This window comes from Lissotriton vulgaris, chromosome 12, assembly GCF_964263255.1.
Source record: "Lissotriton vulgaris chromosome 12, aLisVul1.2, whole genome shotgun sequence".
Classification (NCBI taxonomy): Eukaryota; Metazoa; Chordata; class Amphibia; order Caudata; family Salamandridae; genus Lissotriton; species Lissotriton vulgaris.
This window is the reverse complement of record NC_141700.1, coordinates 508,674,333-508,691,922: the sequence shown is the minus strand read 5'-3', so window position 1 is coordinate 508,691,922 and position 17,590 is coordinate 508,674,333. Positions and strand designations below refer to the sequence as shown.

The following is a 17,590-nucleotide window of genomic DNA, read 5'->3' as shown; positions in this document are numbered from 1 at the left end:
CTTGATGACATACAGTTGAGGACAGTATTAGACGTAAGGAAGCCCACACCAGGTAGAGCTTTTGATTATGTTAGGGAAGCAGATCTGTCTCAAGTACCAGACACCTTGTGTACTAAGGGTCACCATGATATAGGCTTTATTTGTACTGCTACAATATTCAGGATTTCAATAAAGGAAGGTCCTATCTTACCTAGAGTGAGGCAGTATCCTCTTTCTAAAGCATCCCCACTTCTATACAGGCAGTGCTAGAGCAAGGGGTAATTTACCCTGGTTTATCTCTTTGTAACACCCAGATTTACCTGGTTAAGCAGTGCAAGAGTAATACCAGGCATATGGTTCAAGAACTGCACCCCCTGGACAATGTAGTGATACCAGAACTTCCAATTGTTCTGGACCCCTCCATCATTCTAACAAATATACCTCAGGGTGCTAAATATGTCTCTGTTATAAATCTGAAGAATGCTTTTTTCATCCTCCTTCTCAATCCAGACTACCATTATTTGACAGCGCTCTCTTATAGTGGGACTCAGTTTTTATAATCTGGTTTAACCCAAGGGCACTGTGAGTCCCCTAGCATTTTCAACAGAGTGGGGAATAATGATCTGTCAAACTTTCAGTGTGACAGTACATTGTTGCTGTATGTTGATGACATACTAATTTGCAGTTCTATAGAACAGCAGTGTAGGAAAGATAATATATCCCTTCTGGTTATTCTGCACAGAGAGGTTACAAGGTATAAAGAGACAAAGTCCAGTATTGTCAGGAGGAAGGCCATTATTCGAGCAATTACTGTCAGCGTCTGGTCGACGAGTACCCCATGAAAAAGCAGCATCCATCCGTCAAATGACTAAAATAGAAAATGCTATAGGAATGCAAAAGTTTCTTGGTCTCTGTAAATATGTGAGACAAGGGTTTTTGATTACAGCACTTTAATAGTGCCTTTGCTAGCTTCTATCAAACAAGCAAAAGACAGGAAATTAAAGATAACATGGGCACCTGAAATGAGTGAGACTTTTCAGAAATTTAAAACTAAGAAAATAAATGCTCCCGTTTTGGGAACTCCTGATTATACCAAGGAGTTTTATCTATTTTGCCATTGTAATGGTCAAGTGATGGCAGTTGTCCTTACGCACAAATATCTTTTAAGACACAATCTTTAGTGGACAGTTGGATTCAGTGATGAGAGGACATTTTCCTTGCGAGCAAGCTTTCACCACTGCTGCATTCGCAGTGCAGAAGAGCACCACCATTGTCCTGGTTGTGCTGCGGCAACAAATGATAGCCGGAATACTGAATGAATCAAACATTCACCCCCAGTCAAGAGATCTGGGTTCAATCCATTGTTCTTTTGCCCACTACGCCACCCCAGGTTGGACCCAGCCATAGGCAAATCAGTCTTGACCCTGCTCCTCAAGGGAACAATCCAGCCCGAACTGCCAAGCTGGGTCCAACAAGTATCCTGGGACTGGTTTTAGGGTAACACCCCTCATCTGCCAGGCTAGCTTGAATCCAGTGGCACAGCAAACAAGGGACCAAAGTCTGGGCATAGCCATCTAACTTAGGCCAAAAAGTGCTGCAGCACCAAATGATGGACAGATCGCTGAATGAATCAAACACTCACCCCAGTCAAGAGATCTGGGTTAAATCCATTGTTCTTTTGCTCACTATGCCACCCTAGTTTGGCCCCCGCCAGCTGGGGGCACCTTTAACACGCTATGCAGAGCATGCAGTGTTTGCTATCATTCAGAAGGCTAAGTCTACTCTGACTACACAAAGTGTGTCAGGATATCAGGTGATACTGTAACTACCATCTTTGAAGGTTGTGAAGTGTCATACAGTGAATCCTGTGACATTCTTTGCTCATCCTCTATCCGATTCGAAGGATGATGCGCATGACTGTGCAACTTACATTTCTAAGGGATCAAGTCAGGTTAGAGAGGACCCTATACCAGGTAGCATTGTCTATTTTGTGGACGGTCCTTCTACTATTGACCAGGATACAGGAGTAAGACACAACGGTGCAGCAGTAGTTCATGATTCTTCGGATACACTCCACACAGTAGAGAAGTTAACACGCCAGCACACTATTCTTCACTAACAGCAGAATGAATAGCCTTGATAGTGGCGCTTAAGCAAGGAGCAGAAAAATTCACCATGATGCATCCAGATTCAGCTTATGTGACTAACACGTACATTCCAGCATTATGAGATGGAGGAGGGGTTTCTTTAATTCAAATGGACGTCCTGTTATGCACAGGAATCACCTAGAGGCTCACACTCATGTTACCACAGGCAGTGGCAGTTGTGAAATGCCCAGTACATACAAATGGACAGGATTTTGTGCAACAGGGCAGGGTTATGCACTAGCAGATTCGGCTGCTAAAGATGAAGCTAGGCACACACTCCGACCTGTACCATAAGGTTTACAACATGTCCATGTTTTGATGGCTCAGACTGCCTCACCACCTGAATCTAACCCTATAACAGACAAATCAAGTCTTATAATGCCGAAACAGTGCATTTACATCTTTGAGAATTGCAGGAGGCTGCTCAACCCCATAAAAAAACGTTATGGGAGTCTAGAGGATGCTCCCAGTCAGGGGATGACCTAATATATAGATACATATCTGCAGGTAAAACCAGTGATGCCTCAAGCCTTACTTATGATAGCTCTTGGTCAAATGCATTTACCAGTTCACGTCTCAAGAGATCATTTGTCTATGCAAATACAACAAGACTGGTTCATTCACAATTTGCATGACATGCATACCATGTACCTTCACAATTATACTGTCTGCCAACAATTGTCTCCCAATCCCACATTAGGATTGTTAAATTTTACTATTCCACGACCACAAGGTCCTTTTAAAGCACTAGATACTGATTACATTCTAGATAGGTGTAACAACTTCTGGTATCTTCTAGTTTTAGTTTGTTCTTTTTCCTGATGGATTGAAAAAGGACCATGCAGCCATTGTGATGCTAAGTCAGCTGCTATATTTCTGAATTGTGAGGTGATTCCACACTGGGGAATTCCAGAAGGGATAAAATCTGACAATGGCACACACTTTGTTAATGCAATTTTATACCTATCTTATGACAATGATCAAGATAAAACAAACTATCCTCTGTTTACCACCCTCAAAGCAATGGCATAGTTGAATGCATGAATGGCCTGCTAAAGAATAAGATCAGCAAACTATGTGCCACGTTGCATAAGAAGTGGTTGTTTTGTCTACCACTGACACTCTTTTCTGTTAGAAACATGCCTGGTTCGGATTATTAACTGAGAGACAGGGAGGCCCATGAATGTGCAAGTACCTGCCACTATAAGTAATGTACAGGGAGAAAGTTCAGCTGATATCCTGAAGGATGAATGCATGCTTACCTTTATGAATTGATTAATGGTGCAATGATCATCTCCAAACAGTTAACCAAAGGGAAGTGGAAGCGAGCCACCACGGAGGTTGACCTTTTCAGTGGTGCCCATAGGCGACAAGCTTTATGTACGCAATTTTGTCCGGCAATGGAGAGAGCACAGATTCAACAGACCTTTCACGGTGACCATGGTGACCCCCCCATTGCCCTCAAGGTAGATGGCAGAAAGCCTTGGTTCCCCCTCACAAATATCTATCTGAATCCAGCATCACGTCAAGCATCATAGATAATGTAAATGGAACAAGAGGGGGGAAGAGAATTATCATTGTAAAAATAACCCCCTCCACCTCTGCTTTTAGACACTTTTTTGGATTAACAGTACACAGGTTATGTATTTTTGTTTTCCATTGTCGTCTCTTAACCACATGCGTGCGAGCGGAATTCCGCTCGCACGCTCAGATTTAGTAAATCCCATTATTCATGACGAGCTGGGCTCGTCATCCGCGTGCGAGGAGGCTACGCCATGACGAGCCCAGCTCGTCATCAGCCCCGAAGGGGTTAATACTATATTTTCTATTGTTGCTCTTTTATGGCAATATATCGTCTAGCTCTAACTTCCCACACCTACTTTCTAGTAATTCTAATGTGGCCCATAATGTTCATGCCACACTATTAGATGTGGTATCAGCATATGTCAGACATAGGTTTAGAAAAACCAACGATTCAGGTTTCGTTTGCTCCAACTCCTCATGCTACAGGATCAGATAGGCTGCATTCAACTAAAGAAGTACCCCAAAGCACATCTCTATATATATTGCATTTCTACTTGTGGAGGAGTAAGGCCCCAATGCAATTAATGAATGTGAAAGTAGCATGTTTCTAGTCAATTCCACAAAAAAAGACTCTTCAGCAGATGTTTTATATATCCTTACAGACTGACAGGATATCAAGGATGAGATATCATGCATGAAGAGAACAGAACAGGTGATCCTACTACTGTAGGATGGATAAAGTTGATTTTAGATTTAGGGTTTTTAGGCGTAACATATCCGCCCACTGAGTGCAATAGCTATTTAATGAATCCTTTAGCCCCAGATTGTGTTCTTAGCCCAGGATTTAGAGTCATTGATTCAGTTTTTGCCCATGGTCAATGGTATTCTGATATAAAAATGTTGTGTATTTATAGAATGGTACTGATGTTGGTCAGGATGCAGTAAACTAGTGTGCACGCATATGGGACAACAACATTGCACGTTACACTTGAATAGATAGTACAGTAAACTCTCAAAAAATCATGAGACTAACATCTGTTTCTTTATGTTTCAGAGGAAATGGCATTTTTAATGTAGGAAGCAATGCCAATTTTAGTACCACAATAGATAACTCCGCCAAGCAGGGGGGCACCTCCAGCCTCATTGACTGCTACTGCAGTGAGGAGAACTACTGTACGCCCAGTTACCATCAAACTGGGGTGGCCTCTGCACATTGGTCAACTTGTACGCCCCTGTCTTGGTAGTTCCTGAAATTAACATTTCAGGTTTCCATGAACACCCCATGAGCCATTCAACAACTTTCTTAAATCATGACTGAAGGTAAAGAACTGCAGAGTATTATGACACCTTTACATGGAATCATATTCCTCAAGAGTATCAGTTGTTTAATGATGCGCATCTGTTCTTTGAGAGCACTGTGCTGTTTGTTCAGGCTAAGGCAACAGCTCAATGGCTGCAGATAACTCAATAGGAGCTCCTCAAGTGCACTGAATCGGAGCGACATTCCGCCCCGCGCGCACAACTATGTTCATAGCATTCCACAAATGCCAACACCATTATTTATTTTTCTTCCAATTTTTTATTTTTTGTCCATTATTTCAGTTTTCCATCATTTGCAATCCAACTTGTAACATAGTTTCATTCCTTTTGCGCAAGTCACAGGAACATTTTTTTCGTTTTCACCATATTCTAAACGATACAGAAGTGTTTATCCAAACTTTATCCTGCACCCCGAAGGTGATCGTAAATCCTTAAGCATAACTTTAGTTTACCCAATGCATTTCGGACCCTCCATTCGGTCCTTCGTCAGGGGTTAATGTATCTACAATATACAAAAACATGGTTCAGACTCTTTTTCAATCCCCCTCTTTCAGTTTAAAAGCGCACCCCCACCCTTATGCCACATATCACAATCAACGTCTTCCCGCAATAAAAACATCCATTTTTACCCCACTCTTGGTCTTTTAGTGCTTTCATAGATAATAAGTACCCTCACCCAAACTTTCAACTCCATACCTTTCAACTCACTCATGCTTGCCTCGATCCCATCATCTCACACGGAGATTGACAACAGCTTCCGGTTACTCGACCCTGCCTTCTGACCTCCTCTTTCTAGTTCAAAAAACCATCTCCTCCCCTCTAACGAGTGTTGAAGAACTTTTTTCTGTTTAGAATTGGGCATGAGTTTAATAGAGCAGATACGCCTGGTATGTTTTTTAAAAACGATACATAGAACGATCCACGTCAGGTTTGACATCAAAGGGTGGGCGGGGCAATAATACAAATGGAAAACTGGAGTCTTTGAATTGAATAAAGAGTTTTTAGTGCATTGTGGGTTTTGAAGGTACTTGCAGAGTTCAAGTCTAGGAGTATGATGTATGGGGGAGGGGCAGATGGAACACAGGTGTGGAAGAGGGGAGGAGATAGTTTTTTGAACTAGAAAGAGGAGGTCAGAAGGCAGGGTCGAGTAACCAGAAGCTGTTGTCAATCTCCGTGTGAGATGATGGGATCGAGGCAAGCATGAGTGAGTTGAAAGGTATGGAGTTGAAAGTTTGGGTGAGGGTACTTAGAAAGGGATTATGGGGGAGAGGTGATATGTCATGTAGGAGGGTAACGCAGAAGAATATCTATGAAAGCACTAAAAGACAAACAGTGGGGTAAAAATTGATGTTTTTATTGCGGGAAGACGTTGATTGTGATATGTGGCATAAGGGCGGGGTGTGCTTTTAAACTGAAAGAGGGGGATTGAAAAAGAGTCTGAACCATGTTTTTGTATATTGTAGATACATTAACCCCTGACGAAGGACCGAATGGAGGGTCCGAAATGACTTGGGTAAACTAAAGTTATGCTTAAGGATTTACGATCACCTTCGGGGTGCAGGATAAAGTTTGGATAAACACTTCTGTATCGTTTAGAATATGGTGAAAACGTAAAAAGTCTTTCCTGTGACTTGCGCAAAAGGAATGAAACTATGTTACAAGTTGGATTGCAAATGATGGAAAACTGAAATAATGGACAAAAAATAAAAAATTGGAAGAAAAATAAATAATGGTGTTGGCATTTGTGGAATGCTATGAACATAGTTGTGCACCCGGCACGGGGCGGAATGTCGCTCAGATTCAGTGTAACATTGATTAACCGCGTGGTTTTGGGCCGTCCACGCTTTCTGGGGAGCACGCAATCAATAAAAAATGTGAAATACGATACATATAAAGAAAAGTATGAAAAAGGTGTGCACCGTGCCACTCTCACAGTGCAGCTCCTCAAGTGCATCAACATTACAAAAGATGGATTAAATGCCATAAAGGAAGAGCTGCGTGCTATGAGAATAATGATAATGCAGCACCATTATGTAATTGACATAATGACTGCCATGCAAGGAGTAGTATGAGCCAGGATAGTAACAGCTTGCTGTACTTTTATCCCAACAAACAATGCGGACAATGGAACTTTGTCGGAGGCTATACAAACTATGTACAATCTACAGAAGAAAATGGCAGATGAAGGAGGTGCCCCAGATAATTGGTTTACCAGATGGTTTTCTTTCCTGCCATCCTGAATGTCAAGACTGTTGGGAACTGTGCTACACAAGCTTGAAGGAATTTATGGCCATAGCACACAGGCACACCAGCACATATTCTGTGTTTTCAATAGACAAACAAGATTAGACAATGGGAACAGGAGACTGAATTAGCCAAGAACACACTAAGGGCCACACGTAGGTAATCCTATTTAACAGATTCTAAAATACCTAATTTTACCGATTCGGTATTTCAGAATCGGTAAATGGGATGTAGCCAATTATGCAGTAAATTTTACCGAATCGGTAGGATTCGGTATTACCGATTCGGTATTTACTGAATCGGTAAATACCGATTCAGTAAATACCGAATCAGTAATAGGGGGACTGTAGCAAGGGAAGACCACTCCCCCAGAGGAACAAGGACTCTGTACCCCCTTACAGGGATTCATACCATGACCTTCCCCCTCTTCTCTTCACAGCATAACGACTGGACGAGCACAGTAGGGCGATACTATCCACCAGAAGAGGACGAAGACGTCGGTCTCTTTAACTGGGGGGATCTCGGAGAGTGGGCGGAGCCGATAGCCACGTCAAAAGCAGCGGACGAGGCAGAACAGGTGTGCTTGTTCACCGTAGGTGTAGGAGAGAGGAGAGCGGAGTCGAGTGAGGAGTTGGCAGAGGAAGCAGTAGTTGGAGAATTTGGAGAACGTACAGAGACCGGAATACCATCTACGGAGAGTCGGAGGAAGAGAGAAGACCCGTTGGCAGCACGGGAGCCAGGAGGCCATCGGCAACACGAGCCGCCCAGCCGCACGCCTGGAGGTGTGTGGCTCACCCAGGTACGAGGGCATATAGCGGGCTGGGTGGGGAGAAAGGGCGGGTCCGTGACGTGACCTAGTTCCCCCTTTTTCCGGTAGCCGGTTCCTTCCCTGCACCACCCCCCGCCCCCCCCTCACAACGCCGTAATTACTTCACTGGTGGTGCATCCTCACTACCTTTCCCGTTCACATTTACAGTGCTGGATAAAAGGACTGACACGTGTCCTCTCTGTCTTTTCTCCTGTACGCCTCGAGCCCTTTGCAATACACGACGGAGCCATCCACGCCCGGCACCCACAGCAACACGGAGCCCTCTGCGCCCGGTCCCCGGAGAAGTCCCGGACTGTTAAAGAGGAAGGAAGAAAGCGCTAGGAGGAGGAGGCGGAGAGAACGAAGCCGTTCACCACAGAGAGTCCCTACGAGAAAGACTTGTACGGACTTCTTGTTTTCTCAAATAAACCCCACTCTAACAAAAACTCGGCTCTTGCCCTTTTCTGCCACCCGCGCTAAAGGGACCATGTGCAAGGGTGGCAGGGTGTCACATTGACATCCTATTGCACCCCTGAATAGTGCATGGGTGCACATGTGGCACACATACATGCCCTAAGGGCATGTATGTCTGCCACATGGCACAGTAAAAAAACCTTTATTAAGGTTCTCGATATTTACCACCAACCTTTATTTGGTGGTAAATACCGAATTCTTAACTGTGCAATGCACTCATTTGAGTGCTCCCTACATTTCAGATTCGGTAATTTACCGATTCGGTATTTTAAGGAATCGATAATTTACTGATTCCTTAAATTACCGAATTTGAAATGTAGCCACCTACGTCCCAAATGCCCAATACTGGTCGGTAATGGCAGAATTTCGGTAATTTCAGCTGTTACCGACTGGTATTGGGCCACCTACATCTGGCTGTAAATCTGTAAGATGTCTTAGGAGGACAATGATAGAGCACACACACAAATAAATATGCATTCACCCCAAATACACATGCATTCAAAAAGTAGAATACTTAGATTGTTAAGCATTGTTGGAAGTGACATAAAAGATGTGTAGAGAATTAGGTTAGTCTAGGGTTACAGGTGACCTCATGTTTTTCTATAACTAATGAATACCAAGGTGTAACTGTCTAGTAATTGATTATTTGAACTTTTGTAACTAGCATTGTTTAACCCCTTCGCTGCTGATAAGCTCAGCTCGTCATCAGCCACGGTGGTCGTGTGCGGATGACGAGCTGAGCTCGTCATCTAACGCAGCTTTTGGAAAAAAGCCGCACAGCGGAAAAATAACCGCCGCAGCGATGCGGTTAACTGTGTATAAAAAGCAGCAAATTGAGACCGTCTCTTTACTAGAGTGAAGATGGTTGTGCTTCCTGCCTCAACAGTAAAGAGCTGTTTTTTACAGTGGCAAGAGTCTGTGTTTTTCATGTTCCTTAATGGATGACAAAGACATGGATATCACTGGAGCAGTGTGAAGTTCTAACATGAAACCTTATGAAAAAAATCAACCTATTTGTGTCTGACCAACCTTTGGAAGGGGAGGAAAGTGGGATTGTGAGGCATCAACAAGTACATAGAGTATCCACCAGAAAAATAATTACCGAAGGTGAATACACTTTTTCTTTTGATGGACACTTCTACCTGTAGATTCCTCACCTCTGAATAGATAACCAAGAAGTCCACTTCTTAGGAGGTGGGCCTGAAAGAGTGGTAGGAAGAGGAAATTCTGTAGCACAGAACATGTGCAACGGCCATCCCTCCTCACCTCTGTATTCCAGGTAATAATGCTCCGTGAACGTGAGCAAAGAAACCTATGTTGCCAATATACAAATAATTACAGAAACCTCTTGCTAGAGCACACTTCAGTGTATTGCCCTGGGGGAATGGTACTGGGTTCCTTCAGGAGGCTCCTTCTTAGCAAGAGTGTAGCATATCTTTATACAGAGAATGATCCACTGAGACAACGTCCACTATAGACTGCTTCGCCTTTCTTGCTCCCAGCGTAACCCACGAAGTGCTGATTCTCTGAACGGATATTTCTGATATGGATTGTGTAAAAACTGATCGCCCTCATGGGATCCAAGTAGTGTAGCCACTCCTACTCCATGTGGTTATTACCATCCTGGACGGTACAGAAGCCCTGTTTCAGAGATCCAACTTGTCATGGAAAAAGGCAGTAAACAGTGGGCGGACGCTCGGTACTGGCAACTCGCCGACTTGTCTCGCCAGTGTTATACCAACCAAGAAGGGGGTCTTCAACGTCAATAGCCTTAACTGTTAGCTGTGAAGGCTTACAAATGAAGATCCTATTAAAAATGGCAAAACTAAATTTAGATCACATTGATGCATGATAAAGTGGGTTGGTGGGTATAAATTAATCAACATTTTTAAGAACATCACAATGGGAGATTTGAAAAGGCTGATGTGGAAGGCAGAGGAATGTCGATGAAGCTGCAAGGTATTCTTTAACAGTACGTACCGCACAAACCGACTTGGCCAGCGAAAGTGCTAATTGAAGAATCTGACAGGGGTACATGCAATGAAGCTATATTATTATTGTGCATCTGGTGACAAATCTGCACCACCTCCAAGAATAAGCTGTTTTCGTGGAGAATGAAATGCAGACAGGATGATATCCCACCACTTCTGCTGGCAGCTGAAAAGAGCTCAAATGCCCTCACTCAATCTCCAGTCATGAAGGCAGAGGGTCTGGAGACTAGGAGGCTGGACCCAGCCACCCGATTGAAGAGAGCGGTCCCTACAAAGAGGTAGATGGAGTGAGGTACACAACAGGAGACAATTAGGGGCAATAAGAATGACTTTGGCCTGGTCTTGGCAAATCTTTCTCAGAACTCAAGGAATCTAGGGTATGAGGGAAATGTGTAGTGAAGAAGAAAATCCCACCTCAACCGAAACAGATACTGGAGGGGACAGACCTGAGGACACAGATCATTGTCCAGAGTGCAGAAAGGTCAATGGGAGGTGCCCCCAAAGGGAGAAGATGTTCTGCATCACCTCTGGGTGTAGACGCCACTTGTGTTCCATAAGATAACTCCAGACATTCAGGGATCTCAGACAGGTGGTTGGCAGGCAATCAACTCCCGTGTTGCTGACACCAAGACCAAAGCCTCAACACCTTGTGACGGAGGTATTGAGGTCCAACTCCTCCCTGTTTGTTGATGTACCACATCGTAGCAGTATTGTCCGTCAAGATCTGAATGGACTGACGGTGAATGAAATGAGAGAAAGGTCTTGAGTACCAGTCGTAATGCTCTCAGATCTAGCAGGCAGACATAAAGCACCTACTCCCATGGGCGGTTCTAGTGTGGTGCAATTGCACCGGGCACTGACTTGGGGTGGGGGCGCCATGTTCATCGTTTTAAAAGACCTGATGCTGCGTACATTGTCCCAGCCATATTCAGCCATCAATAAAAAGGACAACTCCGGTGACTAATGTTCTTCCTGGAGAGAGACAGGAGCTTTGTCTAGTGAACGTTTTGACTCATCATAGCACAAAGGGTTAATATGCCTGCTGTGAAAAATGTGTCCCTTTCACATCCCAAAGTATGTATAATATAAATATGTCAGTGGGTTACTGCTTTCATCAGAGATCCTTTAATTACTTGCAGTTTATAAGTTACAATCCTGATATAGAGCAGTGAGCTATTAACTGCCACCAAAGAGATGCATGCAAACTGCAAGGAACCTATTGGAGCTGTATATTTTTTGCCCAGTCTTTCGTTGTCCTAATATTGCAAAAGGGGTTCTTTTTGGTAGCAATCAATTCTTTTTTATTAAAGAAAACCCCTAACAATGGAGTTACATTTTAAATTCTAAATCTGTGCTTTTCCAGACCAAGGACTCAAACTATACGACCTACCAGAATGGATGAAATGTGACTCTAAGTCCTTGTAGGCCTCTGTCTTATGCACCATTTCCTATACACTGATTTACACATGTATGCTGGTCTCTGTGCAATGCATGTGTGATGTAAAGTGTTCTAACCTCTTAAACTGGTATGAGTGGTGCTATAAAATGAATATGCTACTTACCAGTATGCATCTGTTCTTGGCATGTAGGGCTGCTGACATTCATATCTGTGCATAGATCGCCGCCTAGTGTTGGGTCTGGATGATCGCACATTGTTGTCCTGGAAGAGTCTTCGAAGTATCACGAGATAGGTGGCTCCTCCCCTGGACTACAGTGCGCATGGGCATCGACTCCATCCCCAGATTGTTTTTAGCCATTGTGGCAAAGATGGAGTGTAACACTGAGTGATGACCATGCTAAGAGTATTTCTGAGTGCTGCAGCCGCTACAGGCGCCGGGGAGGAGGGCGGGCGATATGAATGTCAGCAGCCCTACATGCCAAGAACAGATGCATACTGGTAAGTAACATATTCGGTTCGAGGCATGTGGGCTGCTGAATTCATATCTGTGCATAGAATACATAGCAGTCCCTCCATTAGCGGCGGCCGCCTGTGCCAGCTGCAGCAGTTTGAAAAAGTGTTTTTAGAACATCCTGCCCTACAGCTGCCTGCTGTTTGGAGTGCACATCTACAAAGTAGCGTTTCGTAAATGTATGTGTGGTAGACCATGTGGCTGCTCTACATATGTCTTCTAAAGGAATATTTCCAAGGAAAGCCATGGAGGCCCCCAACTTCCTGGTGGAGTGGGCCAGTGGGGGGACCGTTAGAGTGCGCTTGGCTTTTTGATAGCACATCTGAATGCACTTAACGATCCACCTGGCTATACCTGCCTTGGAAATGGGGTTGCCTTTGTATTGTGGCGAAAAGGCAACAAATAGTTGTTTTGTTTTACGAAAATCTTTGGTCCTATCAATGTAGTACCTCAGAGCTCTTTTGACGTCTAGTGTGTGGAGCATTCTCTCCGCCACTGACTCAGGATTTTGGAAGAACACAGGCAGTTCTATAGTCTGATTGATATGGAACTGTGAAACCACCTTAGGAAGGAACTTGAGGTTAGTGCGAAGCACCACCCTGTTGGAGTGAATCTGTATGAATAGCTCTTGGATAGTTAGTGCCTGGAGTTCACTAACGCGTCGTAGCGATGTAATCGCTATCAGGAAAGCCACTTTCCATGTTAAGAATTGAATCTCGCATGAATGTAGAGGCTCAAAAGGTGGACCCATCAGTCTGGTGAGGACCACATTCAGGTTCCATTTGGGAGCTGCTGGGGTCCGGGGAGGAATGACTCGTTTGAGTCCTTCCAGAAAGGCTTTGATGGCAGGCACCCTGAAAAGTGAGAGATGCTGCCTGTTTTGGAGATAAGCTGCTATGGCGGATAAATGGATACGAATGGAAGCATAGGCCAGATTGCATTTGTATAGATGTAACAGATAACAAATGATGTTTTGAGTAGATGCGTCTAGCAGGTTGATGTTGTGGTCTGCACAATACATGACAAACCGCTTCCATTTGGCCGCATAGCATGCTCTGGTGGTGGGCTTTATTGCCTCTCTTATGATGTCCATACAGTCGGGAGGCAAGTTGAGGTAGCCAAATTCTAAGACTTCAGGAGCCAGATCGCCAGGTTGAGCTGTTGCGGATCTGGATGCTGAATGTCTCCATGGCTCTGCGTCAAAAGCCTGGGTGTGAGGTGCAGCCTTTGATGCGGTACCACGGATAGTTCTAGAAATGTGGTGTACCATGGTTGGCGTGCCCACGTCGGAGCCACCAGGGTGAGTGTCATCGAGTGTTGCTTCAGCTTGCGTGCCACCAGCGGTATTAGAGGTGCTGGGGGAAAAGCGTACGCAAATATGCCTGACCAGTTCATCCATATCGCATTGCCCTGCGACTGTGGGTGTGGAAACCTGGCGGCAAAGCTTTGGCATTTTCCCTTGTGGCGAACAGGTTATCTCTGGATGACCCCACTGCTGGAAGTACGGGTGGAGTACTGATGGATGTATCTCCCACTTGTGCATCTGGTGGCTGTACCTGCTGTGCAGGTCCGCCATCTGATTGTCCTTGCCTGGGAGGTGTTCCGCCATGAGGAAGATGTTCCTCTGAATGGCCCACTTCCACACGCTCTGAGCCAGATGAGACAACTGTGGAGAGTGTGTACCTCCCTGCTTCTGAATGTAGTACATGGCCGTCATGTTGTCCGTCTGGATCAACACGACCTTGTTGCACAGATGTACTTTGGATGCCATGAAGATAGCCATCAGTTCTAGAAGGTTGATGTGCATCTTTTGCTGCGTTGTCCATAGTCCCTGCACTGTGTAGTGGAGTACATGAGCTCCCCATCCCTGGAGAGATGCGTCCGTTGTCAGAATGATCTGTGGCACAGGCTCCTGGAACGGTCGGCCCCTGCAAAGGTTTTGTGGATTCCACCAATGCAGAGAGTTGTATGCACGACCGGTCACCCAACACTAGGTCTTTCAACTGTCCGTGAGCCTGATTCCACTGACGTGCCAAGCACTCCTGAAGCAGACGCATATGTAGTCTCGCGTCCGGGACTATGAAGATGCAGGAGGCCATCATGGCTATCAACTGCATGAACACTCGTGCTGGAAGCGAGTGCTGCGGTCTGAATTTTTGTATCAGCGATTGGATGCTGCTGATCCTCACTGAATTTGGCTGTGCTTTGGCTGCCAGAGTATTTATTGTCGCGCCCAAATACTGCCGTACGTGGGCGGGCTGAAGGTGGGACTTTGGATAATTCAGTGAGAATCCCAGATCGTGAAGAAGGTGAATGGTGTGGGACATGTGGGTGGCACACTACTCGGACGACTTTGCTTGGATAAGCCAGTCGTCCAGATAAGGGTAGACGTGAATGTTTTGTCTCCGTAGGTGTGCGCCCACTGTCGCCAGGCACTTTGTAAACACCCTGGGTGCTGTTGTCACTCCGTAAGGGAGGACCCTGAATTGATAATGCTGATTCTGAATGGTGAACCTGAGGTATTTTCTGTGTGACGGGTGTAGTGGAATATGAAAATATGCATCCTTCAGATCTAATGTTGCGAGGAAATCTCCGTGACTGAGCAACGGTAGAACTTGCTGCAATGTTAGCATGTGAAAGTGTTCTGACAGAATGTACTGGTTGAGGGGTCTGAGGTCCAGTATGGGTCTGAGGGACCCGTCCTTCTTTGGGATCAAGAAGTACAGTGAGTACACTCCTGTACCTCTTTCTTCCACAGGCACGAGTGCGATTTCCCCTTTTTGCAGCATGACGAGTACCTCCTGCTGCAATAAGTGCAAATGCTCTGAGGACATAGGACGGTGTCTTGGGGGTGTGTTGGGTGGAGTGGATGTTAACTCCAGACAATAACCGTACTGGATAAGCCTTCTGACCCACCTGTCTGTGGTGATGGATTTCCAGACAGGCAGGAACTGTTGTAGTCTCCCCCAGACCGGTGTTGTATGGTCGGGGGGCAGTGACAAGGTGTCACTGTTTGTTAGCGGCGGATGATCTGGAGCTGTTTCCATGACCTCTGCCCCTGGCGCTGTTTCCACGATAGCCACCTCTACTTTGTTTGGTGTATGTGGTTTGCGCGCCACCTTTATTGTACTGTGTTTGCTGGAACAGCTGGCCTCTGGAAACACCTCTATTGCTTGAGCGATGAAAAGAACCACCCCTGAACTGCTGCGACTGAAGAGCCCCCATAGACTTTGCAGTTTCAGTGTCCTTTTTGATTTTTTCCAAGGTGGTGTCCACCTCTGGGCCAAATAAATGATCAGGGTTTACCGGCTGATTTAGTATGGTGGTGGCTTGAACCCGGAGATTCTGAGCCAGGCATGTCGCCTTAACATGACACTTGTGTTAATGGCTCTGGCCGCGGTGTCTGCTGCGTCCAGTGCACATTTGATAGAAGCATTTGATATGAGCTTCCCCTCCTGTATGATCAACTCTGCTGCCTCCTTATATTCATCTGGCAAGTGTTGTAACAGGGTCTCCAGTGTATCGTAATGGGCCCTGTCATATCTGGCTAAGAGTGGCTGAGTGTTGGAAATGCGCCAGATATTGGCCGCTTGAGCTGCCACCCTTTTCCCCGATGCTTCTAGCACTTTAGATTCTTTATCAGGGGGAGGAGCATCACCCGTTGTTTGTGAGTTAGCCCGCTTCCGGGCATTGGAAACAACCAGAGAGTCCAACGGCAACTGTCCCTTAATGTAGGTAGGGTCCCCAGGAGCCGGTTTGTACTTTTTTTCAATTCTGGGGTTTATCACCCTGGCCCTTGTTGGCTCCTTAAATATCTCTCCAGCATGTTTCACGACACCCTTCAGCATTGGCAGAGTCTTGACAGTCCTCTCTGAGGTGGAAAAGGTGTCAAACAGATAATCCACTTCAATAGGGTCAGCATGGAGCTGGACATCATGATTTTTGGCTGCCCTTTCAATAAGTGCATTAAACGCCGCTGAGTCTTCAGTAGGCAATGTTTTCACAGCATACACTTGACTGTCCGGGGCAGTGTGTGGATCCCCTGGGTCAGCAGCGTCCGCCCAGGGTTCATTATGATCCTCTGGATCAGTGTCCACAGAATAGCTGTATTCCTCATTGTCACCTTCCCCTATCTCCACATCCGAGTAAGTGGGCGAGACATCTTGGCCACGTGGAGCGATAGGTTCTACAAGAACGGGTGTTGTAGTAGAATCCTTCTTTTTCAATGGGATTCTATATGACTCCATAGGCTGTTCCGGGGCGATCTTTCGTTTGTAAATAGAAAGTCTGCCGGTCTCGGCACCGATGAATTGTTTCTGTTGCTCTTCAAGCGAGGGCTGTCGATGCTTTGTGGCCGGTTCCGCAGTTGTGGGCTTCGGCCCCGTGGACACCTTCTTGGGCGCTTCGACGGCCATCTTAGGGGCGAAGGCCTTCGGTACCACTTTCGGCGGCAGCGTGAACTGGATGGGCGCCGACGTCTTTTGAGGTTTACTGGCAGGCTTTGGTGGTGAAGTGTCCTTTGGTGCGACAGCCGAAGCCTTTTCCTTAATTCGTTTCAGCGATTCCGACACCTGCTTCGAGAAGGAGGCGGAAGGCTGCGTCGACTCGACGGGTTCCTTCGAGCCGCCGCCAGGCGTGGACTTGAGGTTCGTACTGCTCTTAGCCTTGCTTGGTCGACACGTAGGATCGAGAACCTTCTGAGCTCCGAGTCCTTTGTCGGTGTCGACGGTCTTCGGCGCCGATATTTTCGGGTCGACGTCTTTGACCAGTGCTTTCGGTGTTCCAGTCTTTGGCTCGACGCCCTTTAGCGACCGCACCGGGTCGATAACACCTTTATGCTTCGTCGGTGCCGATAGTTCAGTGGACTTCGAGCCGACCAAAGCATTACGCACTTTCGGTTTCGCCTCTAGTGCTTTTGGTTGCGTAGACACCAAAGCTTTCTCTTTCGGTTTCGATTTGGCAACCAGTGGCTCCTTAGAAGTGTCCGAAGCCGGGCCCGAAGGCGGGGCTGTAGAACCCAGTGGAAGATCTTGGGTAAGGCCATGTGGCGATCCCTCGACCTGAGCCTTATGAAGTGTCTTGTTCCCAGTATCAGTTTGTGGGCCTAGCTCCTCGCTTAAGCTATCTTCCATGGCCCCATCGTCGTCTCCTACCTCGTCGACGACGTCTTCAGTATCGACCATCTCAATATCA

At 45.9% G+C, this 17,590-nt stretch overlaps 2 protein-coding genes across 3 annotated transcripts in view; both read right to left on the bottom strand.

Moving 5' to 3' along the window:
- PDPR (pyruvate dehydrogenase phosphatase regulatory subunit) overlaps positions 1–17,590 on the bottom strand; it is an 811,642-nt gene that overhangs the window by 439,453 nt on the left and 354,599 nt on the right. The gene's annotated exons all lie outside the window — the stretch shown is intronic.
- LOC147677617 (uncharacterized) lies at positions 15,712–16,812 on the bottom strand. The gene has a single exon (XM_086946522.1). The coding sequence runs from the start codon at positions 16,810–16,812 to the stop codon at positions 15,712–15,714; it is 1,101 nt and encodes a 366-aa protein (XP_086802648.1).